At 42.7% G+C, this 26590-nt stretch overlaps 2 protein-coding genes across 2 annotated transcripts in view; one reads left to right on the forward strand and one right to left on the reverse strand.

Annotated features, from left to right (window-relative positions):
• Nucleotides 1–1842: 1842 nt before the first annotated feature.
• trappc14 (trafficking protein particle complex subunit 14) lies at nt 1843–15589 on the forward strand. The gene is made up of 11 exons (XM_061235160.1): nt 1843–2612; nt 5601–5696; nt 6678–6807; nt 8303–8389; nt 9069–9189; nt 9269–9416; nt 9694–9776; nt 9896–10047; nt 11217–11353; nt 11860–12053; nt 13016–15589. Exons 1-11 carry the CDS (start codon nt 2139–2141, stop codon nt 13167–13169), a joined length of 1776 nt encoding a protein of 591 aa, XP_061091144.1. The 5' UTR covers nt 1843–2138; the 3' UTR covers nt 13170–15589.
• A 307-nt stretch (nt 15590–15896) lies between these two features.
• Nucleotides 15897–26590, reverse strand: part of zanl (zonadhesin, like) — a 45483-nt gene continuing 34789 nt past the window's right edge. The window contains exons 88-107 of the mRNA XM_061233896.1: nt 25919–26095; nt 25556–25758; nt 25117–25261; nt 24449–24690; nt 23993–24157; nt 23702–23829; nt 23209–23480; nt 22892–23100; nt 22261–22405; nt 21083–21330; nt 20693–20822; nt 20181–20382; nt 19857–20018; nt 19117–19247; nt 18429–18631; nt 18193–18328; nt 17562–17699; nt 17023–17116; nt 16342–16391; nt 15897–16169 (exon numbers count right to left, since the gene is read on the reverse strand). Coding sequence (XP_061089880.1) covers nt 16111–16169; nt 16342–16391; nt 17023–17116; nt 17562–17699; nt 18193–18328; nt 18429–18631; nt 19117–19247; nt 19857–20018; nt 20181–20382; nt 20693–20822; nt 21083–21330; nt 22261–22405; nt 22892–23100; nt 23209–23480; nt 23702–23829; nt 23993–24157; nt 24449–24690; nt 25117–25261; nt 25556–25758; nt 25919–26095 — 3239 coding nt within the window. The 3' untranslated portion in view covers nt 15897–16110. The remainder of the gene's footprint in view (nt 16170–16341; nt 16392–17022; nt 17117–17561; nt 17700–18192; nt 18329–18428; nt 18632–19116; nt 19248–19856; nt 20019–20180; nt 20383–20692; nt 20823–21082; nt 21331–22260; nt 22406–22891; nt 23101–23208; nt 23481–23701; nt 23830–23992; nt 24158–24448; nt 24691–25116; nt 25262–25555; nt 25759–25918; nt 26096–26590) is intronic.

Consider the following 26590-nt stretch of genomic DNA (forward strand, 5'->3'; position numbering starts at 1 on the left):
ACAGACTGGCTCAAGCCCTAACCTCAGATTGTTCAAATTAGCAATAACGAAATTACACTTTACCGTATCTAGTGGACGGTCCGCAGCAATACCACACACCTGGTTACAATGATGCACTAATGACGAAGGACTACTACCGCGAGGCTAATATACGCTGGCGTCGCTCTGAAGACGCCTATTTAAAGCACCTACAAATCGCTCAAAAGCAGTATCAAATCAGCGCTAATCAGCGCTGGTATGTTTTGGATCATGAGCTTCTCATTTTTTTCTCCACACTTCCCTCTTTCCATTACTCTGGTACAGGTTGACCTTTGTCTCCTCTGTCTATAACACTCCAGAACTCAGGTTTTTTAATGTACATTCTTTTGCAAACTGAATCAACCCTAGACCTTTTGCTCGCTCTTTTATGAATGAACTAATGATGAAACCTACTTCAAATAATATTTGAGTAGCCAATTGTCCACTTACTTTTGTTCCCCTAAAACTGGGAGGACTATGTCTAAGAAACAGATACAATTTCCACATTGTTCACCCAATATGGATGTAAAAACCCTGAAATGAATGCTAAATGTCTGCAATTGTTTTATTTCAGCTGTTTGTTTGGAGTACAGAGCAAAAACAACAAAAGAAAATGTGTCACTGTCTAAATACTTATGGACAGTATTGTATCTATCCATGTGTCCTGCACTTTTGTAGCTACTCATGTAAGTAATCAGTGTGCAATTGGAGGGGAGGGGGGTCTGAGGAGAGTCTGGTAGTGGGGGGGAACCAATCGCAGAATGGGATGGGGTGGGTCAGTGGTTGTGGTCCTGGGCATACTGTAAAGATTAAAAAATGTGTACCTAAATAATTGTGTGGTCTATGGATGGTTGCGGTCCTAAATGACTGTCAGCTAGCAGCTTTTGCAGCAAGTAGCAAGTGTTGTTGATTAATTGATTCCTCCTCAAACCCTAACAGATTATTTGGCATGGTGAAATAAAGAAATTTGACCAGAATAAATATCAGTAGTGCCTCCTTTACCTCAAATTTTCCTCATTAAGTTATAAGGCTTCACGGTAGTCACAATTCAGTTCATAAAATTTTGGCTTTGTTTATAAAGTCAATTGCTTCGGTTACTTGAAACTGTTGCCAAAAGTGTGTTTCTAGTTGAAATTGGCTTGTTTAGAGCAAAAGAAAACTTACCTGTTCTGTCCATTTTGTGACTAAGCGCAATTCAGTCACCTTAAGGATCAACTCTGTTTGTAATGTATTTTTAGACTTTAAAAAATGTTTTTTTAATGAAAATTGTTGTGCACTTTTTTAAGACCATTGTTCACTGGATTTTTCATATCATGAATTTTGATGAAAAATGTTTGCTACTTTACTTTTTTTGTATAAAGATGTGCATTTCTATCCTGTTCTGAATGAGAAGGAGGGAGTTGGGACCCCATAGCTCAGAGTCTGGTTATAAATTGAACTCATTCAATCCCCACATAGGAATAGATGGAAATGTTTAGATTGATATAAATTGATATTGCAATACCTTTTATTTTTCTAATTTTGCTGATGCTTAGTACATACCATAAATAACACCATTCAATGTAATTTGAAGCCATTCACAGATTTACCTTTACAGTCACTTCACCAGGCTTCAGTATCTCCATTTGATGTCAGAAACCTCCAAAGGTTATTTTTCTTCTTTAATTTTTTTATTTTTACGGCGGTTGGCATACAACTACATGGTGCATGACCACCACCTTCTGCTCCGGATGTGGATCCTGCAAAGATTGCAACTTGAATCTATTTTTCCGTAATTGATTGTTCTGCCTTGTTGTATTTTACCGCAGACTCTATACTCGATGGTCTATGGTCTACTTTAGTCTATGTTGTAGCGTCGGTCGTTCTAGGCTGTATATGTGGTGTGAGATGGGGCGAATCCTGCCTCACTGAATGGTTATTATTCAAAATCCGAAGGAGACAGTACGAGTAATCATCACAATACACACGAAAATAATAGCAAGCTGGCTTTTACGCTGGGGAACGGGAAACGGAAAGGAAACCGTATAGTGTGTATTTGTGACGGACACAGTAGCGAGCTTGTTAGCTAGCTAACATTAGCCCTGTCATTAGTTAAGGTAACTTACCTGTTTAATTTAACGATGGTTTTAATGATGGAGTCTCAGTGCGAGTATTTTATGTATTTCCCTGCTGTTCCCATTTCGGACTTGTCAGACCCAGCAAGATATCGGACCCTTCCACGTCGCAGTCATCTTTACCTGGGCGAGACTGTACGTTTCTTGCTTGTTCTGCGCTGCCGAGATGCAGCGGGAAGTGGGGGAGCAGGTACCGGCGGGTCTGAATGCACCAGCAGCCGGGCTTGGAGAGAACTCGCTGGTTCTTTGTGTGCTGTGGCCAGTGTCAGCCCTGGTGAAAGCAGACAACGAACTCAGCCCCATCACGACTACCAGAGCAGCGGGGATGAGGGTAACGAGGAGGCCGACGAGGAAGACACTGCTGCGGGTTGTACCGGCAGATGGGACGCGAGAAACCGGGGCTTCAGGGACTGCAAGCCGCTCCTTATACATAACAACACAGGCAGCGGCGGGCGAGAGTATCGAAGGGCTCCGTTGCAGGTAAAGACAAGTCGAATATAACAAAGACGAATAATATTATGCTCGACGGATGTTTTCATAAAGTGGTGGGATTGTGATGGCTAACCTTAGCTAGCTAGCAAACAAGGAAGTCACCATTTTCTTCCTGTCTGCAAGACAGTTAGTTATAGACCACACTAGCAAGGAAGGGTAGCTAAAACTTTGAGCGAACTAAAAATACAGCATTTATTTTTGTGCATTTGATATTCAGTAGTATCCTTTACCTCCGGTTAATTGAAGCACACAGCTTTTAAATTAATGCTGTGCTAGGTAGGAAGCAGGTCATGTATCAAAAAATATACTTATTGTTAACTCGCTGTTTAAAAAAAAAAAAAAAAAAAAGCATGCTTCAAAATGCATGCTTATTATCGAATGCCTTGTTGACATTATTCATTTGTCTGCAGTAAACTTCGTAACCTTCCCCAAAGAGAGGTTGGTAGAGGGATTAAGATCTGAAAAATGGCAAGATGCAAGCTCCACACAAGGATTCAAAACCTGGACATTGTTATTATGATGTAGCAGTGTTATCCACTGCACCACCATGCTGCCACATAGTTTGGCTTCAAATATCTCTGCCTGCGGTAAATTTCGCAACCTTGCCCGAGGGGGCAATTTGTTAACCGAATGGATTAGCTACGAATAATAGGTGTGTACAGGGCTAGGTGCAAATATTGTGTCGGGATGTCAACTAGCTTCGAGGGAAGGTGCGGGGGGTGGACAAGTCTTGTCACGTTGTGAAAATAGACACTGAATTTATTGCACTGTAAAAAAGAAAAAAGATCCGTTATGTCTATTGGTTTGAGGAAACGCATTGTCTTTGATCTATTTGAGTAAGTGATTGAGTGTTTATTTAATCTATTCAAGTCATCACTCGCCTATCTTGAGTTAAATAATTTAATTCTCTTTTTAATTTAGTTAATGATTTATTCAATTTTAAGTTGATGCTGTTAAATTAATGTACTTTTACGTTTCTGTGCCAAGTCTCAAATAGGCCTAATGTATAGCCTCTAGCTAAACGGTATATACAGTGTGGGCTCCACAATTATTGGAACCCTTGTTAAACAATCAAGAAAAAAGGCTGTATATAATGAACATCACAGATAATAATCTAGGCCTTTGCTATGTTGCTATATTGGAAAACGATATACTATTATTTCAATACATTTACTTTCATGTTTCAATGTTTTTTTATTCAATGTAAATTTTTATTAAATGTTTTTCCTGAAAAACCATAGGTGTCAAAATTATTGCCACCTCTAACAATTACTGCAAATATAATCAAACAAAGTTAAATTGGAAATAACATTTTAATTAATTTAGTTCATTTCAGTCTAACAGAACTATTTTGTGTCATTCTATCACTAGCTAATAATAATAATAATAATAATAATAATAATAATATGTTCTTTAGCTGATGCTTTTATCCAAAGTGACTTACAGTTGATTAGACTAAGTAGGGGACAATCCCCCCTGGAGCAATGCAGGGTTAAGGGCCTTGCCCAAGGGACCAACAGCTGTGTAGGTCTTGTCATGGCTACCCCCGGGCTTGAACCAACAAACAATCATGCACCTTAGGGACTAGGCTACAGGCTGCCCAGGTACTTCCTGTTTCAATAGAAAAAGTAGAAAAATTTGGTAGCAAACATGCATCATCCACACAGAAATGGTTTAGCGAAAACAACTCCAGACTTTAACCCCATCAAAAACCGGTGGTCTGAATTGAAGAAGGGGGTTCATATGCTCAAACTCAAGGATATCAATGATTCTGAGGAGGAATGGTAAAAAATTCCCACAAAATGTGTTCTCTAAACTTATCTGAAATGATTGGAAAAGATGCATGGCTGTCATCTTTGCCAGGGGTGTTTGCAAAAAGTATTACACCACTAAGCCAATAATTATGGAACCAGTTTGTGGGGGTAATACATTTATTATTTGAAAAGACTTTGGTTGATTCCATTAAATCATTAATAAAGCACACTACTCTACACATGTTGAAGAATAAAGCTTATGTAAAAAAACAGCACTTTGAAGGGATCAAGTTTTGTGTTCACACTTTGCAGACATACAGTTGTCTTGGCTGCAAAAGATTTGAATCCCGTATGACATTTTGATCATGTAATTTGAATAAGAATCCCTCTTTCAGGTACATCTTGTTCTGTAATAGTAGTACACCTGTTTAGCTGCTACAGTTTGAGCAACCCAGGGAGGTAAACATTGATTAATTATTTTTTTCAGCATGGTTGCTTTTTATTTGTGTTTCTGTGTTAATTGTGGATCACTAAGTGCAGTGTAATCACACTCCTCTATTTTTATTCTTAGCGCAGGTTATTTAACCTACAATATAATGAATGATCCCCAGTTCAGAGATGTAAGATGTGGCAGTGAAAGAAAAATTTGTGTGAGATTAGTTCACCATCAGTAAACAACAAATTTTATATGTTTTAAGTTTGTACATTGGGCTTAATTACACATTTTGATAAACATTCTGAAATCCTCTGCCTTTATCATAGTGGTTCTTAAACTAGGTCGTGGAGAACCTCTGTGTATGCTGGTTTTCGTTCCAACCACAATTGCAATCCAATAATTTTAACAAGCATTTAATTTTTCTTAATTAGGTGCTTTTCATGTTTTGAGGGATTAACTTATCCTCTTAAAACACATTTTCTCAGATAGCTATGCATACCATAAAAATAAAATGCCTATGTTCACACTGTGCTCATTGTGCTATATTGCAAACAATGCATACATTTTGCAGAATAATTGCACAAAATCTGGTAAAGTATTTTTAACTGATGAAATTAAAGATGAAGGTGAATCAGTCGGCTCCTAATTTGTGAAACCTTTTTGGAGATAATGAAGAATTTGAAGGCAAAGCAAATAATAACAAGACAAACATGCAGTGGGTCAATATGTTTAATCCAAGAGGACAAACCCTTTAAGAAAGACCTATTGTCGTTTTCTCTCTCTCAGTCTCCCCTGGATGAGCCGGTGGTGCTGACAGATGAGGTCATCTTCCCCTTGACCGTCTCTCTCGACAAGCTCCCTGTCGGCACCCTCAAGGTTAAGGTGAGGGAGGGGTCAGTTGTCATGGCATCTGTGGCTTAGTGATTATGAGAGGCCGTTATTGCATGACTCGGATATTCAGAATAGTGTGCTAATACCGTTTGTGTCCTAGGTCACTACAACTAATATGATAATCCTCCGCTCACTGTTTAATCTTCCCTGCTTTTACACAATCTCTAACAAATTTCTTCACTGTGTAGGATTGCTATGCTATTGTGTTTGTCCTAGATAATTGAAACAGTGTTTCTATTTTTTTATCTCTGTTTTTTATTTAATCTCAGATATTCACTGTTTATTATTCATTGATCCACTCCATGTTCTTGATACGTATATTAACTTGATGCTTGTGTATTGAAACAGTATTTACCCAGTTTTAACTAGCATGAGTCTCAGGTTGAATATTTCTCACAGATAAGTGTGCCGGCTTAATATAATGTGTGCATGCATACCACATCACTGGGAATGGGTTTATAGTGTATGTGTTCCTGAGTGACATAGACTATATTGTAGTAGTATTTATGTGTCATTTATTGTAATTTTGTCCTCTGTTGTTATATGCATTTATTGGATGATTCCATTTGAAAATAAGTTATTTTCATATTATTGAAAGTTAATGTAGTCGTCGTTTTGATGGAACTTCTCTTGGTATAAGTAGTTTTCCTTTTTGTTGTACTAATATGATAACTTATAGGTCTATAGATATAAATCATATCAAAAAGTAAACAAGAAATATTAAGATCATTTCTTCCAAGCATTTGAAAAACAATCTGTTTCATAAATTAAAAAAACTGTCCACTACAAAGAGGCATGTGACGACAGCACTTGCATGAAGTTTCGAGGTAAAGGATGCGAGTGAGGAAAAGTATTTAAAGAAAACCTGATGCATTTTTTTTTTTTTTTTAATGAATGAGACTATTTCAGCATTGGCAATTGTTTTATCCAGTGCAGTGTACAAGCTTGTGAATCAATGTGATCCTATCCCAGATCATTGTCACGGTATGGAAGCAGGATGTGGAGAAGGCAGAGGTTCGGGAGCATGGCTACCTCACCATTCTTCAGCAACGTAGCCCCACCCACACCTTCCGCCATGACCTGAACTCGTTCAAGGCCCAGGGTTAGTCAGCCAATCCCAGTAGTGCTTTTGCGGAATCATCTTTGAGAGCAGAGCTGTTGCACTGCGTCATCGGTAACGATAAGTTACTCTGCTCTTTTTCATAATAATACTGATAGGTGTGGGGAAACATTCTGGTATTCAGAAGTGTAGCGTCAAAGAGCTATTTTAAATGGAGCCCAGTTGCCTTTATTCACACATTAACATTATTTTATTGTATAAATGTACAAAAAGTGATTTCAGACAAATTTGTTGTCATACAGTATCGGTTTAAAAAAAAAAAACATTGGGTCACTGGAAAAAATGGTTGCCACTGCATCATATTAAAATGCTTACAGACGATGGAGAAATTTCTGTCTAGATCTGGAACAACTAACTCAGAGATAGATGTAATTTAATTGTTCCTGATGGCTTCAAAATGTTTTAAATGAACTTGCAACTAAGGCTGTTGCTATGCGTAATTGTTTTTTGTTTGGAGGTTTACATAGATTCCATAGGTATACGTGACATTTTTAGTTCCTCTTCATTTCAGAGAAATGAAATGAAGAGGAACCTAGAACATCCCCTCACATCCACTGAAAACAAAAACCAAACAGAAACAAAATACTTATTTCTGTACAGATCGGCCGTCTTGATGGCAGTCACATTCAGCTTATAGTCATTTGAACCGAATGACTGCAGACTTTACGAAATGGAGCAGCACTATGTCTACTGCAAAATGTTAGGGCTTACTGTGATTTCCCTAAAAGGAGCAGCATCACATCTGGGAGTGTCTATGCTAACAAAATTGCTAACAGTGCTGGACATTTGCTTTTACTGATCTGCATTGTCCAACTGCATGTGGTATGGGTTGGAGCTTGTGGCTATGCGGTTAATCCAGCTTGACCAGTCGGTCTTAGTAACTGTGGCTTTTTTACCAAAGTTATATAATGTACAGGGCCTTTTATTTGATTATTCCAGTGACACTTACAAATGAAGCATGTTAGTGAATAAAGTTTTGCATAAACATGTTGCAGTTTTGTAAATGTTTAGATGCATGCTGCCAAAGTATTTTAAACTGAAACTGCTTTGGTTATAGGCGGCACGGATGGTGCAGTGGGTAGCACTGCCGCCTCACAGCAAGGAGGTCCTGGGTTCGAATCCCCGTCGGCCGGGGCCTCTCTGTGCGGAGTTTGCATGTTCTCCCCGTGTCTGCGTGGGTTTCCTCCGGGTACTCCGGTTTCCTCCCACAGTCCAAAGACATGCAGATTAGGCTGATTGGAGAGTCTAAATTGCCCATAGGTGTGAGTGTGTGAGTGAATGGTGCGTGTGCCCTGCGATGGACTGGCGACCTGTCCAGGGTGTATTCCTGCCTTTCGCCCAATGTATGCTGGGATAGGCTCCAGCCCCCCTGCGACCCTGATCAGGATAAGCGGGTTCAGATAATGGATGGATGGATGGATGCTTTGGTTATTAATATTGGTTTCTCACTTTTTTTCTTTCTTTTTTACCAAAACAGTCAGTACCACGTTGACTGTTCTTCCACCCCCTAGTGTGAAGTGTCAACAGATGACTGTATCGGGAAAGCACCTAACTGTCCTGAAAGGTAGGGGGCAACAGTTTTGCTCTCATTGCTGTTGTTATTGTGCAAGGTCGGTAAGACTATGAGAGAAACAGATCTTCTGTTTGGAGAGTAACTGTTCTGGCTGATGCATCCAATGCAGTGATGCAAACTGAAATAACTCCAGTGATCTCATTGTTTTCATAATGTGTAATCTATGTCCAGTCCGAAAATTGTGTCCATGTGCATTTGTTCTGTAATGAGCCTTGTTCAGGGCGAGGAAACATCCACAGCTGCACTTGTCAACCTTTAAAGAATTGATTTTATAAAGCCCAAAACATAAAAAACGAAAATGTCAAATTTTTAAGGTTTTTTTTTTTTTAGGATAATTTTTGAAAATATGCTGTCTTATAAATGTTTTTAAGTCTGCAGTCATGAAAAGACCCCTGTCTCAGATAGGGCTTTAGGGTGTACCACAGCTGTCATGAAGAAAGTATCTACATGTTGCGTCATAGTGTTACGCAAGAAAAACGCAAAGTATGTGTGGGTATGAGTGCGGGTGTGTGAGAGTATAAGAGATGTGTTAGGCCCTCTAACCATCACAGTGTGTAATAGCATCCTAAAGAAATAAAATTTATCTAGGAATTACACTATTGTGTCATGACATGTGCCAGTGCTCCAATGTCTTTCTCTTTCTCCCTCTCCCTGTCTTTTCTGGTCATAGTGTTAAACGGGTGTTCTCAGGAAGAGGTGTGCATTCGAGATGTGCGGATTCTGCCGAACTTCAATGCATCGTACCTTCCCATGATGCCTGATGGCTCTGTGCTGCTGGTTGACAACGTGTGGTACGTCACTGCACCATTGTGTTCATCGGTGTGTTGCCTCTGTAACCCATTATGAACGTGAGGTTATGTTATTTTACAGCCACCAATCAGGGGAGGTTGCAATGGCATCCTTTTACCGGATGGACAGTCTTTCCTGCCGCCTTCCCAGCATGCTCAGTGCTCTGGAGGAGCATAACTTCCTTTTCCAGCTGCAGCTCAGTGATCAGCCCCAGGATGACACAAAGGAGGTGAGTGCTAAAACAAGGGTAGGAAAGGGATGGAGAGTGAGGAGGAGCAAACGGGAAACGGGAGCTTGGTGTGTGTCAAGGCCTTGTGTTGTGTGATGTGCACTCGTGAATATGCTGTCTGTCAGGCGGTAAGGGTGTATGGTATGTCACCGTGCATTCATACAGTAGGTTGTGAAACAGAGTAGGAGGTATGTGTATAATCAGTATGCATTGGTAACCTGTGTGACAGTTTGGGTGGTATGTAGTAATGTGGTGGGCTATGTGGTGTGTATCTCAGGGTCTGGAGGTGCCTCTGGTGGCAGTGCTTCAGTGGTCCACACCCAAACTGCCCTTCACCAACTGCATTTACACTCATTACAGGTCAGTCTGTGTCTCACTGCAGCACGTGAATCCCTGCAGTTCAAATGAAGTGATGTGAAACTGAATGTAATTTGTAAAGGTGAGAAACGTTTATGTAAGAATATGTAATGTGCCCACAGGTTGCCCAGCGTGAGGCTGGATCGGCCGCGGTTCGTGATGACCGCAAGTTGCCCGAGTGCAGTGAAAGCACGGGAGCACTTCCGAGTCCGGTACACGCTGCTCAACAACCTGCAGGACTTCCTGGCCGTGCGTCTGGTCTGGACCCCTGAGGGTGAGGGCAGCAGTACTTCAGAATTTGAGTTGGAAGCAGGGGCTGGGGAAGATGAAGGGTTGAGTTTAGTGCAGTGGACCCAGTCATGCAGGTTCTTCCTATACAACATACGGAGAATCCGCCCCTTTCTCACCCCCTACTCGACCCAGCTCCTGGTCCAAACGATGGTTCTGTCCCGCCTGGACTACTGCAATTCCCTCTTGGCTGGCCTCCCAGTGTCCGCCATCAGACCCCCTCCAGCTTATCCAGAATGCAGCAGCTCGTCTGGTCTTCAACCTTCCCAAATACTCACGTCACCCCCCTGCTTACCTCCCTCCACTGGCTGCCTGTCATGGCTCGCATCAAATTCAAAACATTGGTGCTAGCCTTCCAAGCAGTTAAGGGGTCTTCCCCAGCTTACCTAAAAAAAATCATCAGACCCTAAACCCCTGCCAGACCTCTTTGTTCAGCCTCCACAGGCCGCTTGGCACCTCCCCCTCTCCTAACTTCCACCTCACGCTCACGACTACTGTCTGTTCTGGCTCCACGGTGGTGGAATGAACTCCCCGTTGAGGTCAGAACTGTAGAATCTCTCCCCACATTCAATCGCAAACTGAAAACGCACCTCTTCAAGCAGCACCTCTCCCCGTCCCTCCTTACCTCCCTGTGAACCTTAATTGTTGTCTTTCTGTGATTTACTTTTTTGTGTATCGGTATTATTAGTTGGCTAGGTAAGCAGTGTTTGGCTAGTTAAGTTGGGTCACTTTTGCTTTGTTGTTTGTTTGTTTGTTTGTTTATTTGTTACTTAATTTGTTTGTACAAAAAGAAAAAAAAAGAAAAAAGATTCAAATAGGCCCTGGTCCTTATCTTTGTTGTACAGGTAGCAGTTGAAATTGCACTTTGTTGTACGTCGCTCTGGATAAGAGTGTCTGCCAAATGCCATTAATGTAATGTAATGAATCTTAACCACACTTCTGTGGCTCATGCTGTTGAAAGTAAGAATGGTGGCAACAAAACTCCAGCTGCAGAACTGGGAAGTTGGCCAGATGTGACATAAGTCTCCACGGCACAGAGCGGAAGCAAACAGATGTAATGCATTTGCTTGTGAAAACACAAGCAGGGGAGGGGATATTGAATTCTTCAGCTGTTTTTCTGAGATACCGCTCAATCTCCCGGTCTCTCCCTCCCAGGCCGGGGGCAGTCTGAGGACCAGTCCGTGAACGCTGTGGTGTGTCACTCCCCGCTCAGTAACCTCGGCCACTGCCGCAAGGGCAGCACTCTCTCCTTCACCGTGGCCTTCCAGATCCTGCGGGCGGGGCTCTTCGAGGTACCGTTTGCACAGCGCGTGTGTGTTTGCGTACTTGACGGTGTGTTCGCGTAATCGCGCACGCGGGTTTGTGTGTGTGTTCGCGTACCCGTGCGCGCGTACGTGTTTGTGAGATTGCGTGTGTGTTTGCATGCTCGTGTGTGTGTTAACGTACTCGCGCGTGTTTGTGTGTGTGTTGGCGTACCTGTGCGCGCGTACGTGTGTGTGTACTTGCGTGTGTTAGCGTACTCGCGTATGCGTACATGTTCGCATACTTGCGTGTGTTTGCGTGCTCGCATGTGTGTGTGTTTGTTTGCGTACTTGCATGTGTTAGCGTACTCGCGCGTGCGTACATGTTTGCATACTTGCGTGTGTGTTAACGTACTCGTGCGTGTATATTTGCGTACTTGCGCACGTGTTAACGTACTCGCGTGTGTGTGTGGGCATACCGCGCGTGCATACATGTTTGTGTACTCAGAAGCGTTATGGTCCTTATCCGTGTGGCCCGTCCTCCTCTCTCTCTCCAGCTTAGTCAGCACATGAAGCTGAAGCTGCAGTTCACTGCCTCCGTGTCCAACCCCCCGCCGGAGGCCCGACCCCTGTCCCGCAAGAACAGTCCCTCCAGCCCGGCCGTGCGCGACCTGCTGGACCGCCACCAGGCCAGCCTGGGCCGCTCCCAGTCCTTCTCCCACCAGCAGCCCTCCCGGTCCCACCTGATGAGGTACACGCACACGGCCCCGTACTCACCTGCTCCCTGCGCGATCAGAGGACAGCATGCCGTAACGTCGCTGAACATTGCGATGATGAGATGACTTGCAAATGTTGAAATGTGCATAGTTCTAAAGTCTTTCTGCTTTAGGTACACTGCTAACATTGACCCCACACAATGAATTGCCCTCTGAATGAAAAACATTTAATGCATTATCTCCAACATGCTTTTATTGAACTTATTGCACATGAGCAGCCAAACAACATCAATTTAAATAAATACTATTCAAGGTAGTTCAGGTAGTCTTTTGCAATGCGTTTCTCACATTTTCGTATCTTAATGATGGTAACTATATGATGTACACAGTGAGCACTTTATTAAGTAGGCCTATGCACCAGCTTGTTAATGCTAATATTTAATCAGCCAGTCATACGGCAGCAACTGAAAGCATGTAAACGTGATAAGAGGTGACTAAGTGACTTTGACCGTGGAATGATTGTTGGTGCCTGGCAGGGTGGTTTGAATATCTCAGAAACTGCTGATCACCTGGGATTTTCACGTGTCTCCGTTTGCCGAGAATGATATGAAAAACAAAAAACATCCAGTGAGCAAAAACGCTGGTGACAGTAACGCAAAAATAACCACGCATTACAGCAGTGGTATGCAGAAGAGCGTCTCTGAACACACAATGTGGCAAACCTCAAAGTGGATAGGCTACAGCAGAAGAAAAATAAAAATGAAAAATAAACACCGAATAAAGTGCTCAGTTGAGTGTACATCGTGCAGCCATAACAGGCACATTGCACATAGTCACATATGCGGTGCGATTACATACACACAAGTATTCGGTTTCAGATGAAGGTCAGTATGTCATGCAGGATGTAAATAGGGGGTCTCGTGTTTCTAACCCAGCGTGCGGACCATATGTGCCCTGTGATGACACTCTGCTGCCCCCTGTGTGTGTGCGTCTGCAGGACAGGCAGTGTTATGGAGCGCCGCGCTATCACCCCTCCCGTGGGCTCCCCCATCGGCCGGCCTCTGTACCACCCCCCGGAGAAGGCCGTCCTCTCCCTGGACAAAATAGCCAAGAGGGAGTGCAAAGTACTGGTGCTGGAGCCTGCCAGTTAAAGGGCAGGGGCCTGAGGAGTTACAGGAACACCACGAAAGACTGTAGTGACCTAAAGATAGAAAACAGGACTCACAGGCTGACTGACAGTAATAGAGTGAATGGAGGTTGCAGGGACGTAAATATAGAGACTGTGATGACTGCTTGGCTTATAAAGCATGGAACCAATAGGCTCACAGAAAAGCTTGTATTATTTAAGACACACAAATGTGCATGTCTGCAAAACGGACATAACACATTCAAGATTCAAACTCAGTCGACCTGCCACACGAACGCCTTTTCGCCATTGCGTAGCCTGCGGCTTGCGCAGAATGCTCGAGCTGGAGGACACGGTCAGTCTAAGTTGCAGCCACACCATTTCAGACTTTCTGTGTCTTTTTCAGGTGGAAAATTGGAAACCGTTGTTATTTGAATTTGTTTCAGTCTAGATGGAGGTGTTGAATGCATCAGGAGATGTCACAGGGTCACCTTGTCTACTGCTCTCTCATATTTACATACAGGCGTAGAATGACTGCTAAATAAATAGGTTGGAGGTTAGGTGGAGTTTAAGAGAATGGCAGCAGATTAATGTAATGTTAAACTATGTTTGTTCCTATTCATTGCAAGGGTACTCTTTATCAGTACAATGTTCTCACTTGATTTTGTCCTGCACATTCACACTCATTCAACCAGGCATATTATGTACACAGTAGCTGTAGGAGAAATGATAGTATTATTAGGAGAAGTATTAGTAGTAGTAGTCATAAACAAGTTGAACTTTGCTGTGCATTCTGATGCTGTATAAAAAATCCAGAGTCACACCTTTAGCTACTGTAAGGATGGTGGACTGTGCGCGTGGGCGTGCGTGTATGTGAGCGCTTGTGTGTTTGTACGTCGTGGTGGGGCTGACTGGCAGATTCCATTTGTGTATGTTATGTCTGATCTTTTGAGCCAATTTTAATGTATAAACTTGATTTCACTGGGATTTTGGGTCTATGCTGAAAGTATTTATTTTTAGTTGTATTTATTTTATTGCACTTGTCGCATAAAACTGTCATATGGTGATACCATCTCAGGTTTGTTTCTCAGGAGGATGCTCTACCCTTATAACCATTCCACTCTATCTCATCATTTCCACGGCAGTTTCTTCATGTTGCAAGCCTTTTCAGCTGCTTGCTTGTAAGTCGTTCTCGCTGTGAGCGTGAAAGTGTCTCTTTCAGGCTTGCATTCATCAGTGCTTTATTTTATCAGAGATCTTTTCTCAGATTGTCCAAGGTCAGGGTGTTTTATTTCAGCCATGACGGATGGTGGTACTTCCTGCTGATAAACAGCTGTATTTATTACACTGTTAGATTTCAAACAGTTTTACACTCCGTAATCTATACAATTCCCTGTTGCTGTGTCTTTTTCATGGTCATATTGTGTTCCCTTATATCTGTGGTTATTTTCTGTTAATGTGCATTCATTGCACTGTTGAAATGTTTACATGTGTTTGGGAGATGTTGTATTGCTGGTAACAGTGAGCAGTGGCAGCCTCTGTGTGTGTGTGTGTGGGTGTGTGTGTGGGGGTGTGTGTGTGTTTGCATTTGCATTATGCAACTGAATCACCTGTGGCAAGTGTGCCTTTATTCTGAGTTGAGTAAGGGCCCGTACATAAATAATGGAGGCCTCTGCTTGGGTTATTGAAAGGCCATTGAGTGTTGAGGGGTTCGCCCTATCATTCAAAGTATAATTTCACAAAAGTGTAATAATTCCCTTTCTGTTCAAAGGTGTGCCTTTGTTTCTGTTCAAAGGTGTGCCTTTTTTTAATTACGTTTTTTGCTGTTGTGAAACTGTTTTTTTGTTTTGCTGCTTAAATGTATGATATAATTGTATTGTTGTTCTGGTCTGACTGTATTATTGTCTGGGACTGGAGCAGAGAAAGGCATGCTGACATGTGAGGTACAGTTTGGTCTGTGGGCTTTCTGTGCCTCTTCTGCTGCATCCTTTGTAAGAGGCAGCTCAGCACATTGAAAAAAAACTTTGAAATCCCTTTTTACTGAAAGGGTTCTCAAGGCATCAGTTATTCTTTTTAGTGGCTTCTGCTTTGGCATTTTTAATTTAAATTTTTTTAATCTGCCTCTTTGACTGACTGGTTTGATATGTAATATATTTTGACACCGCAGAAAATAGATTTTTCTTTTTTTACCTGAAATTAGTTCATTTTAACAATCATTTTTTATTTTATTAATGCACTTTACTTGAATTTTAAATTATTGTTTCTGGAAAACATTCATTGTCTCAAATGCTGTATTTTTGTTTACCTTTGCTGGCTGGTGTCATTTTAAAAGGAAACTGGAATCGAACAACATTGTTCAAATGTGTAGAATCTGTGTTATTTTGCTGAATGGTTGCTGCATCTGAACAACTTAAATAAATGCAATCATTTGGGAGCGTGACTCAACACTGTGGCTGTTGCCTCATGTCTGAACTGACACCTCTAACTGTATTTTCCCCACCAGAGAGCCTATGTTGTGTGCATTATTTAGACAGTAAGCATTAAGTAGTAGAATTACCTCATTGCTCTAATTAATGCCATTCTTTTAGCTTGCAATGAAATGTTGAATGATTGCTAACTTCTTGGTAACAGGCTAGTTGTAAGTAAGGAAATCGCCAGTGTGCCTGTGTTAATTGATGACTCTGGGAATTCACCACTGAAACTAATGTGTTTATTGGAAGCAGTTACAGAAATGTAATTCTTTTTTTAGGCCATATTGCAATACATTCATAATTACAGGCTTTTAAAAATAAGTTAATAAAAAAGTAAAATGATTGCAATTAACACACATACAGTTCAAACCAAATAAGAAGAGATGATATGCATTTTAATCAGAATAGAACTATGCTAGTAATGCTCAATTAACAATAACTATATAATGAATTGCTCTCCATGTATTTCTCTGGATGAAGCAGTTTCAAATCCGGTCAAAACTGAGTTATTTTTGCACTCTCATCTGTAGAATCCATGTTTTCATAATTGGTACCTTAAAAATATTATAAATGTTAGATTGTCATCAAATATTATCACAAACATTCATATACAATAGCCTACATTTTGTTGAATACTGGAACTTGAAATGGTAAAATTGTTGATGAATAACCTTTTTACTTAACATAGTATTGATTATAATGTTGAACATTGAAAAAGTTTCATACCTTTTGTTTTGGACATCTGAAGTTTGTCTTTAAATTGTAATCTCTTCTTTCTGCAAACAGTGAGGAATGTATTATCCATGCTTATACTGTACATACTCACTCAGCATTAGTGATGGCTTTTTTTGTGTTGGGAGCTGTACTGATTCAGTTAAAGTGTCAATCCGTCATTTTTTCATGAACAAAAATAATATTTGATGCCTTCTCATGATGGCATTTTGTAGCAATATAAATTCAATGTGTTTGCAGTTCCTTATATATGCTGTTTTTCACTTGTCGGGTGAAATTCCCACCACATATTAAAATACGGTGACTTACTCACAGGAATGAATGCGAAAAACCAAGTATCTAATATCCAAAAAGCATCTTTAAATGAGGTTTGATATGTTGCTCAATGTTACTGTGTCGGAGGACAATAAGATGTGCTCCTGGTAGCTTTTGGAGTGAACTCTGGCAAGACTAGTGTGAAGACAAATTGTGACCATCCAGTGAACACAGATCTAAAATTGAACAATTGTGGATGGACACTTTAATGTGGAGGTGACTGCGATGTGCTGCAGTTGCCAATACTGTGGTTAATACTATTAATAATTTAAAGCCGAACTACCCACAATTAAGCATCTTTGAGGATGGCAATATGACATAGAAATGCTTACTTTAGTTTTTATGAATAGGGAACTTTACCTTGCTGTTTGTTTATATACACAAATGCATATCACGATGAGGATAATGACTCCAAGGGGGACCAGAACTCCAATGAGAATAATTGTAGTCTCATCTACAGAAACGGATAAAACCATGCATTAAGAAGACCATTCTTAAATATAATGGATAATAATATAATATAAGACATTTTGTTGATCTTGAATATAAAATAAGAATATATAGTGTACAGCAAGCAGGGCAGTAGGCGATGGTGGTAGTACACATTGCAAATACGACGTCTGCACGCGCCATTTTTTTCTTTACTATTTTTATCGGGCTCACCTGGTACCGAGAATATAGAAGTCCATGTATTGTCTATTGTATTCAGTAAGGCATAAAATAGAATCACATACAGCAAGTAACATAAGACAGCATATCAGGAAGCCTTTCAAATAAAAACGACAGGTTAAAGTTGCAGCTGTCAAAAACAGGTCTGCCGGTTGGATAACGGAGGTGGCTGAGGACAGTATATTACTGCTTTGACCGGTAATGGTTTGGTGTGATGGATCGGTGCATACCTAGACAGCTGGGACAGGTGATTTCCTCACAGTACGGACCCTGGAACCCTTCAGCACACAGACAGGTAAAGCCTAGATCCTTTGATGTATGCAGGCATGTCCCTCCGTTAAGACAGGGGCTGCTCAAACATGCACTCTCTGTTCACAGATACAAAAAAGGTACATTGACAATGGCAATGTGTAGACAGCATGGGATTTAAAAAAAAATGTTTAATGATCAAGAGATGGTGGACAATTAGCAATAATTCAAAGTGGTATGGCCACAAAGTTCTTATGGCACCAACATCATTATGTTATGGCAAAATTGCCTTTGCTCTACAGTTAACGTCTTTCCCTGCTGTGTTAAAGATAGGCATCATACTTATATATTCTTACAGTAATACATCTTTAGGGTAAGGAATAAACAGTGCAGACTACATAGGCTCTGATAAATACACCAGAATGTACCACATTCTAATTTTTCACACCTTGACTCACTTCTTTTCTGGACTCACTTTTTATATTCCCTGACTAGATTGTTTTTGGGACTGTATTGACCCATCCTTTGCCTGTGTTCTGTAACCATTTTATTCTACTCTCAAGTTCTGGCAGCTACTGGTATGCACTCCTATCCACACAAATGCAGACTCACTTAGGAAGCAGTCCCGTGTCATGTTGTAGATAGTGCAGACATGGGTTTCAGGACAGCTTTTTGATTGACATACAGCCCCTGTTGGTGTGCATTCACAGCTCTGAGAGCAGTCCTCTGACACAAACTTCTCATTCAGCTACGTGAGGGAGAGAAAGAAGACCAACAAATGTGATTACCTCTAAGTCATAAGGAATTACAGTAGTTCTAATTTTGAGATTAATATTAGCAGAACTAACCAAGTAATATCTTTCCTGGAAAGTGCAGCCACACTGGGTGTAAGGCACACAGTCGGTGCCGCTCATAACGTAACCTGGGTCACACTGACAGCCCTCCATGGAGAATGACTCAGCGCACGCAGATGGCGCAGCCAGGTCAGCACATGAGGCCGGGCACAGGGTGGTGGAGAGTTTGTAGGTACTGTTCGCTGGACATGTCAGGCCTGGGAACACATAGACAGAGCAGCTGAAAAAAAACTATTTCAGTAATGGGTTTTGAAAAAAAAATGTTCTCTTGAGTGGATAAAAGTGATACAATTGCAAAATAATTCCACAGTTTTTGCTCTTTTCTTTATCTGCTATGTATATGATGTCATTGTCCAATGGACAAGGTAGAGCAGAGGACTCAAACTCCAGTCCTGAGGGCTGCTGTGTCTGCAGGTTTGTGTGTTTTCCTTTCACTCAGCAGTGAATTAAGGTCTTGGGAAAGAGGAGTGTGGACTCTTAAGTAAAGAGTCTTCTTTTTTTAAGAATTACTAGTGCTGAAATGCAGCAAGAACCAGCAGACTCTGCAGCCCTCCAGGACTGAAATCACTGAAACGGACCCCTGTGATTTAGAGCATGGTTTAGCTCTGTGTAGTTTTGTACAGTGTTTCATCTGTGGGAGCCACATAACACAAGTGAAGATTAAGTTGAAGTTGTGTCTCACCGCACTCCAGCTGCAGTCTCCAGTCCCCAAGGGTGACGCCCTGCTCTTGACAGGCCTGAGCGTATACCTCATAGCTGTCACAACGCAGCTGAGGGCTGCTTTGCACTGCGCAGAGGTCGAACACACAGTCACTGAAAGCAAAAAATAAATGCTCATTAAATTAAGTATGCAGAGAAAATTTGTCTAACATACACTCAGTGTATGTACTTCTGCTGCTGTAGAATATCCACTTAAAGATGTTTGATGCATTGTGTGTTCAGAGATGCTCTTCTGCATACCACTGTTGTAATGTGTGGTTATTTCTGTTACTGTCATCTTCGACGAGCCTTGCCCTTCTCCTCGGACCTCTTTCATTAACAATGCGTTTCTGCCCACAGAACTGCTGCTCACTGGATGTTTTTTTTGTTTTTCGCACCATTCTCTGCAAACTCTAGGGACTGTCATGCATGAAAATCCCAGGAGATCAGCAGTTTCTGAGATACTCAAACCACCCTGTCTGGCACCAACAATCATTCCATGGTCAAATTTAATTCCATCACATTTCTTCCACATTCTGACATTTGGTCTGAACAGCAGCTGAAGCTGACCATGTCTGCATGCTTTTATACATTTAGTTGCTGCCACATGATTGGCTGATTAAATTTGCATTAACAAGCTAGTGTACAGGTATACCTAATAAATTGGCTCACTGAGTGTACACTGTATATAAAATCCAAGCTGTAATGGCTTCCTGCACTTACTCCTGGAACACCTTGGGATGGAGGCTAGAGTGGCAGACTGCGAAAGGTCCTGTAAGATCAGAAAGCGCTCCACACTGCCATGTGCTGTTTAGCTCGGTTAGCTGCGTTTCTGTGCACCCGTCGGTTTCAAACCCATTGTCTGGCTCTTGCTCCACCTCACGCCTAGGACAGTTGGGAGAACAAGGGGTAAAGGGAGGACAGGGGAATTACAATAACATGTAAATGTATGTGGATGTTGTCATATGTATTGTGTATGTCATATGTATGTTGCTTTTGTTGACACATATTGAAACATTGTAACACGGTGCCTTGGGGTCTGTTTACCTATACAGGTGTACCACTGCAGGCAAGGTGGCAGTGCGTGTAGCAGGCTCCTCCCGGTCACTCACTATCCAGCTGTCCCCAAACTCGTTTAAATTGCGTGTGAGTGTGCCGTCGGGCTTCATGTACTCGTTGTTGCGTCGGCCATCGTAGTTCCCACACAGTCCTCTGACTGCTGACTCATAGGTGCTAGGCAAAATCACCTCTGAGATATGGAAAAGACAATTCATGAAGTGTGTACCTCTGGTTGTAAACACTACTAATAACAGAATTTCAGTATATTTAGCTGGAATCATTACTTATGTAACATATTGATAACCTGGTGGTGAAATATGTGACTTTTTAGCATCACTTGATCAATTCTAAACACATTAAGTATTTCAATATTATGGGTTCTTTCTGAGCAATAAGTTATTTAATGAACCAAATATTATTGTTCTCCTAATGTCTCACTACAACCATGTATTAGTTTGCTATGCCTCTGTGGCACTTAATAGCTTTTTGGTTTCACTCACCGCCGTGGCTTCTGCCATCAAAGCGGACTGTGAGGCCAAAGTCAGTGGACAGCTGCATGTTCTGGGAGTTCATGGTGACTTTGAGTCCCTCCTTGGGCTGCAGGGGAGGCTGTACTCTCTCCCCGTTCACCTGCACAAGACAAAACCACCGCAGTGTTTTTACCCTCACACGCCGGTCATGGCATTGGTCAGGAACATGTACACGTCATTGTCTAGACCAGGGTGTAATTATCCTTGCTTCTATTCTATTCTCAGGGATTTCTCAACAATTATAAAGGAAATATAATAGAATAGCTATTTTAATTTGTTTTACTAGTTAGGGTTTGGGGCATGGTGATCTTGTATTCATGACATTTACTTGGATGAACATAAACCGTGTCCTTTACTCACCAAGATGATCTTCCTCTGCAAGAAGCGAACATTGACCTCGTACACGTCAACATAAACCTCATGCAGGAAGGAGACACGCCGGTTACCACCCCTCCGTGCGTTCTTGCCCTGAACAGTCAGGGGCACCAGTGAGCTGGATATGTTAATGCTCTGGGTGAGGACATAAGTGTGGGGGCCTTGGTAGTGGTGAACGAACCCGTCAAAGGTGCGGTAATGAGGGTCTCCTGAAATACTACACTTCTCAAACCCTGGAGGTTTAAAAAGAGGGAGCTGTGTGAGACAGAACCACATATGCATCCCATACCCCTCCCTAGAAAATAATAACATGCAGGTCCATCAGCAGCAGGACAAAAAGGTTCGAAAAACATTCAGAAGAAAAACATTAACATAACATGTCATACAATAAACACTTTACATGGATACACTGAAAATCATCAATTAACCATTAAGTTAACAAGAACAAGGGGAAGTTCTTAGCTTAGCTTTTCAGACAGACACATTTCTTCTTCATTTAAGCACACTCTTGTGTGCTCTTGTGTGCTTAAATAAAGCTTGACCGTGTAATCAAGGTTAAAAAGTATCACAAAGAGTTACGGGCAAATGTTGGTACTAAAACTAGTACTAAAAAAGTTTCTAGTACAAAAGGCTAGTGTCAATCCTTGATTGATCCAGTTGTAACTATTAGCACAGGAGAACCCCGTATTAGGTAGGGGTTCACAGAAACAGGAAAGCTCGCTGGAACACTTTTCTATGTGAAACAACGCCTGCACATTTCTTAATATTTTTCTGCGCATTCCATTGATTTTTTCAAACTGTGCAAGAGCAAGAACAATATTCCAGAGGGAGCTCAGAGACCAGACATCAAGCTCTGAGGCATGCAGCTGTGCCAAACACTACATACAGCCCTCACTTTAAGAGAAGGCTGAGTCTGATCGGTGCTCTGCTGCCTGGCAACCAACAATCCCCTTTAGGCCTTTCTCAGAGGGGTCAAAACTGTACTTTGTAAGATTTGTTTGTATTATTTTATTTGAGCTTTTCCACAATAGCAGCTACGATGTTGCAAGCTATTACATTTTTCATTGGTTAGTGGGCTGGAATGTCACACTTCATTTTTATAACTATCCCATGACTAACAGATGGGAACCCTTACTTTTGTGATTTTGGGCCAGGGAACTTACTCTCAGGCATGCAGTAGCGAAGTCCCTCTTTGTCCAGGAAGCAGATGGAGTTGTCTCTGCACTCAAACGGCACGCAATGCAGAATCCCACCCAGGGTGCAGCTGCACTGCCTGTTGCAGTGGTCGTTCAGCCAAGAGTCACCCACCTGAAACACACAGCCATCGTTCACATCTGCACGGTTTGGACAAATACCATTGTAGCCATACTAATTCCCGATTTGCCACACCCTTTAGAACTGAGTCACAAATGTATTCAGCGGTTGGATTTCGACTAAAGTCTTAATTATGGATTATGTTTGTGTGAAAGCCATGTTAATACCAATTTGCAACAATGAAGAAAAACCTTAGTATTTAACATAACATAACATAACATAACATAACATAACATAACATAACATAACATAACATAACATAACATAACATAACATAACATAACATAACATAACAGGCCATTCAACCCAGCACTGCTTGCCTTTTCCTAACACTAAACTGCACCTAGTGCTTAGTTCTCGTTTACTTCACTTTGTTAATCCCTTCAATTAATTTAAAAGCGAATCAAATTAGACTTGAGTGCTGAATAGAGCTGAAGACTTTATTCAGTGCCTTGCGTTGGTGTTGTAGCCGGGACTCACATTGTGGTACTCCCCAATGGGATCCACGCAGCCGCAGTCGGCCAGCGGCACACACCGACCGTCGCTCAGCACGAACCCGGCGTTGCACTGGCATCCCTCCACGCACGCGTTGGGCGGCTGAGGGCAGCTACTGGGAAAGAGGTCCGCGCAGCTGGCAGGACAGGGGGCCGTGCAGTCTGAGTAGTGGCTGTTGGGAGGGCAGGGCAGAGCTGAGGGAGGAGAGGAAAAAAGCAGCAATGAGGGAAAATAATGGCCTTTCCCTGCTCTTTCCCACGGTGTCTTTTATAGCGGGTGCGTTCCCGGTCCCGCACACTCACGACAGAACGTGGCGTTCCTCCAGCTGACTGTGGTTCCGAGGCTCTGGCAGGCCTGCGCGTACGCCTCCACGTTGTCGCACAGCATCCCCTGCATGCCGTTGTACTCGCACATGTCGTACACGCAGTTGTCCAGGAATGGCCCGGGAGCCAGGGGACCGTGGCAGAGCTGAAAGGCGGCGGACTGGATCAGCTCAGCGCACTGATCCTTGTACTGGAGCTCCTCCTCCGCTGTGCAGTTGGGGTGAAGGTCCTCCCGGTCGTCCGGCTGGCAGCTATGGGACGGAGGGAGAGAGGCGATCGGGATGTGTGACACCAGGAGGCGGAGAGATGCAGAGAAGAGGGTACGAAAGGTACATGAAGGGTGTGTCATTTCTATATTCTACATTGGTATATTGCATTCTGTTTCCTGTGTAGTTTTACAACAGAAATGATTAATATGCCTTTTCTTTCTGCTGTACTCAACTCATATACTGAGTAAATTTAAGACACTTACCCAGGATCACTGTCTCCCTCCGCTTTCCATCTGTTACCCAGTTCAATGACATCTTTAGCTGGAAGTCCATTGGGCATTAGGTCATCGTCTGTGGGATTGCTGTTGTAATTCCCACACATGCCACACACCTGAGAACAGAGGATAGTTAGAGCACGGAAAAGATGTACAGTGACAAAGAACTGACCAGCAGCAGAAAGCGGCACTTGGACCCCACTGTGCAGATACACTGCAGATGGCAGACTGCACTCTTTGAGCAGCTGCACCTGGTCAGTTTTAGGAGGCGTGCATTACCTTGTCAAAATAGTCTCCTGGTATTGTAATCTCCAGTTGATGCACTCCATCAAATTTGACAATCAGCCCAAAATCTGTGTCCAGCACAGTGTACACCCCGCTGGTAGCCACCCGGGCCCCGGCTCCAGTGATGGTCATTGGAGTGCGTATCCTGCGGCCATTCAGCTGGGCAAAGGAAGGGTGAAAAATACATTTAATGGGTTTTAACAGGTGAAGTTACAACCATCCCAATTACGACTGAATTATTTCAGTCGTAACTCTTTATTGTCTCTCCATCTTTGTGGCCTTGCTTCCTCTCTTTTACCCGTTATGCTCTCCCCATCCTTCCCCAACCCCTCTCTCTCCTGTGTGACTCTCTCCTTTTCCTGCTCCATTTTACACATCCTGCTCTCTCTCTCTTCTTTCACCCATCTTTCTGTTCCTGTCTCCTCCCTCCCTCCGCGGCTGGGGTCTCACCAGCACTCTGCGGCCCTTGCTGAGTGTGACGTTGGCGGTGGGCAGAGTGACGGTGACCGAGCGCACGTAGGACGCCTCCGGCTGGCCCCGCTCCTCGTTCTTGGCCACGACAGTGAAAGGGGTGACCCTGCTGCTGTTGCACACCTCCACCAGGGTGTACGAGCAGGTGCCCATGAAGGTGTGCATCTTTCCATCAAAGGTGTAGTAGTGCGGGTCACCAGCCACATGGCACACTCCCACACCTAAGAGAAAGCATTTTCAGAGCCATTTACCTATATGCATGCTCATCCACAGCACAACAGGGAAGGCCTTGTAGAGAAGGGTGTTGTGTTTGAATGAAGGACTTGTGCTACAACATCACAGGCTCTCCGAATGGCAATCAATTAGTGACTAGTGTGTCTATGTCTCATGGGTGGGCGGCCTGTAGCGTAGTGGTTAAGGTAAATGACTGGGACACACAAGGTCGGTGGTTCTAATCCCGGTGTAGCCACAATAAGATCTGCACAGCTGTTGGGCCCTTGAGCAAGGCCCTTAACCCTGCATTGCTCCAGGGGAGGATTGTCTTCTGCTTAGTCTAATCAACTGTACGTCGCTCTGGATAAGAGCGTCTGCCAAATGCCAATAATGTAATGTAATGTAATGTGAATGCGTGAATGAGGAGACCTCACCTGTGGAGTGGCAGGCCAGCTGGCCCTCCTGAACCCCACATTCCTGGGCAGGGCTGCACTGCCAGGGCTCACACGTGATGTTGTTGGAGGAGGAGCACACACAGCGCTCTGAGCAGTCAGCCGCAGGAAACCAGCTATTGCCCACCTGGACAGCAATAATAGGAACAAATTACATGCTCAGACAAGCAGCTCCATGTGTAGGTAGATATATGGATATCACAGGCAGACATGAAAAAAAAAAAATCATACTTCAAATTCGGGTGTGGTATATATAGTACAATTGAATGGAGGCACTCTTGCGCCCATACAGGTAAAGACAACAGAAAAATTCAAAAAGTGGCAGTAGGCATTTTGGAGACACACGTCATCGTGATTGTGTCTCATCATCAACCTTCATTGTGTATTATTCTCTGTTTTACTACTACAATGCTGAACCTACCGGCTGGTAATTGTGGTCTTTGTCTGTGCAGCCGCACTGGCTGAAGGGAACACACTTGTCCCCACTGAGCACCAGGCCAGAGTCACACACACACCCCTCCACGCAGGGCCTGTCACAGCTGCTGACAGAGCCAGGGTTCTGGCAACTGGTGGGGCAGGCTGTACCACAGTGGGAGTAGTGACTGCCGACTGGGCACTTGAGAGCTAGGGGTATTACAGGGAGAAGTGTGTGAGTAGGGGACAAGCAATTATGTCTGCTTTAGTACAAGAACAAAAGAGCACTGTATGAAGGTGTAAACCTGTTAGAGTGTCCACACACAGTATATCCAGTAGAGAGGCAATGAGATTAAGTGGATATATTTACGGCAGAAGGTGTTGTTTCTCCAGGATATGGGAACTCCGTTCAGGGCACACAGATCAGCATAGCTTTGGAGGGCCTGGCACAAAGCCACAGTGTCTCCCCCAGTTCCGCACTGGTCATACACGCAGTTCTCAAAAGAAATATCTGGGGGCACCACCGTGTGGCAGGGCTTGAAGATACCTAATGAAGTGAAAGACCATCTGTTCATTAAATTATGGAGAGGAACTTTCAGTGGAAAAGAAACATGGGTATTTGTGCGTGCAGTAATATGTTCAGTGTTAAATCAACTCTTACAGATATGGCCAGCGTGGACTCATAAACTCTGTTAAAGTTGATTAAACACTATACATTTTACTGTGTAACAGAGATGGTCTTGCAAAATAAAATGCACAATGTGGATAATTAGAACAGCTGTGGTCTGGAAACACTTTATTTGAAGGCTCCTACATACTGTAAGAGCTATATCACTCTTTCATAAACACTACATAGCACATTCATAAGCACTACATGAGCATTCAAACACATTTAAGTTAATAACCGCAAATAAGCATTTGCGTTATGTCAACATTCATTCACCAATTGGTATTACCATGACATACGAAGTGAACTGACACAAAATCCTTATGTTGGTTATTGACATAAGCGCTTATGAATACTTACGTAGTGTTTGTGAAT

This window comes from Conger conger, chromosome 3 (genome assembly GCF_963514075.1).
Source record: "Conger conger chromosome 3, fConCon1.1, whole genome shotgun sequence".
Taxonomy (NCBI): Eukaryota; Metazoa; Chordata; class Actinopteri; order Anguilliformes; family Congridae; genus Conger; species Conger conger.

Coding starts and splice junctions, on each gene's coding strand:
- trappc14 (XM_061235160.1), top strand. CDS start 2,139: ATGGTTTTAATGATGGAGTCTCAGTGCGAGTATTTTATGTATTTCCCT. Junction 8,390..9,068: donor GCACCTAACTGTCCTGAAAG/GTAGGGGGCAAC, acceptor TTCTGGTCATAG/TGTTAAACGGGTGTTCTCAG. Junction 9,190..9,268: donor CTGCTGGTTGACAACGTGTG/GTACGTCACTGC, acceptor GTTATTTTACAG/CCACCAATCAGGGGAGGTTG.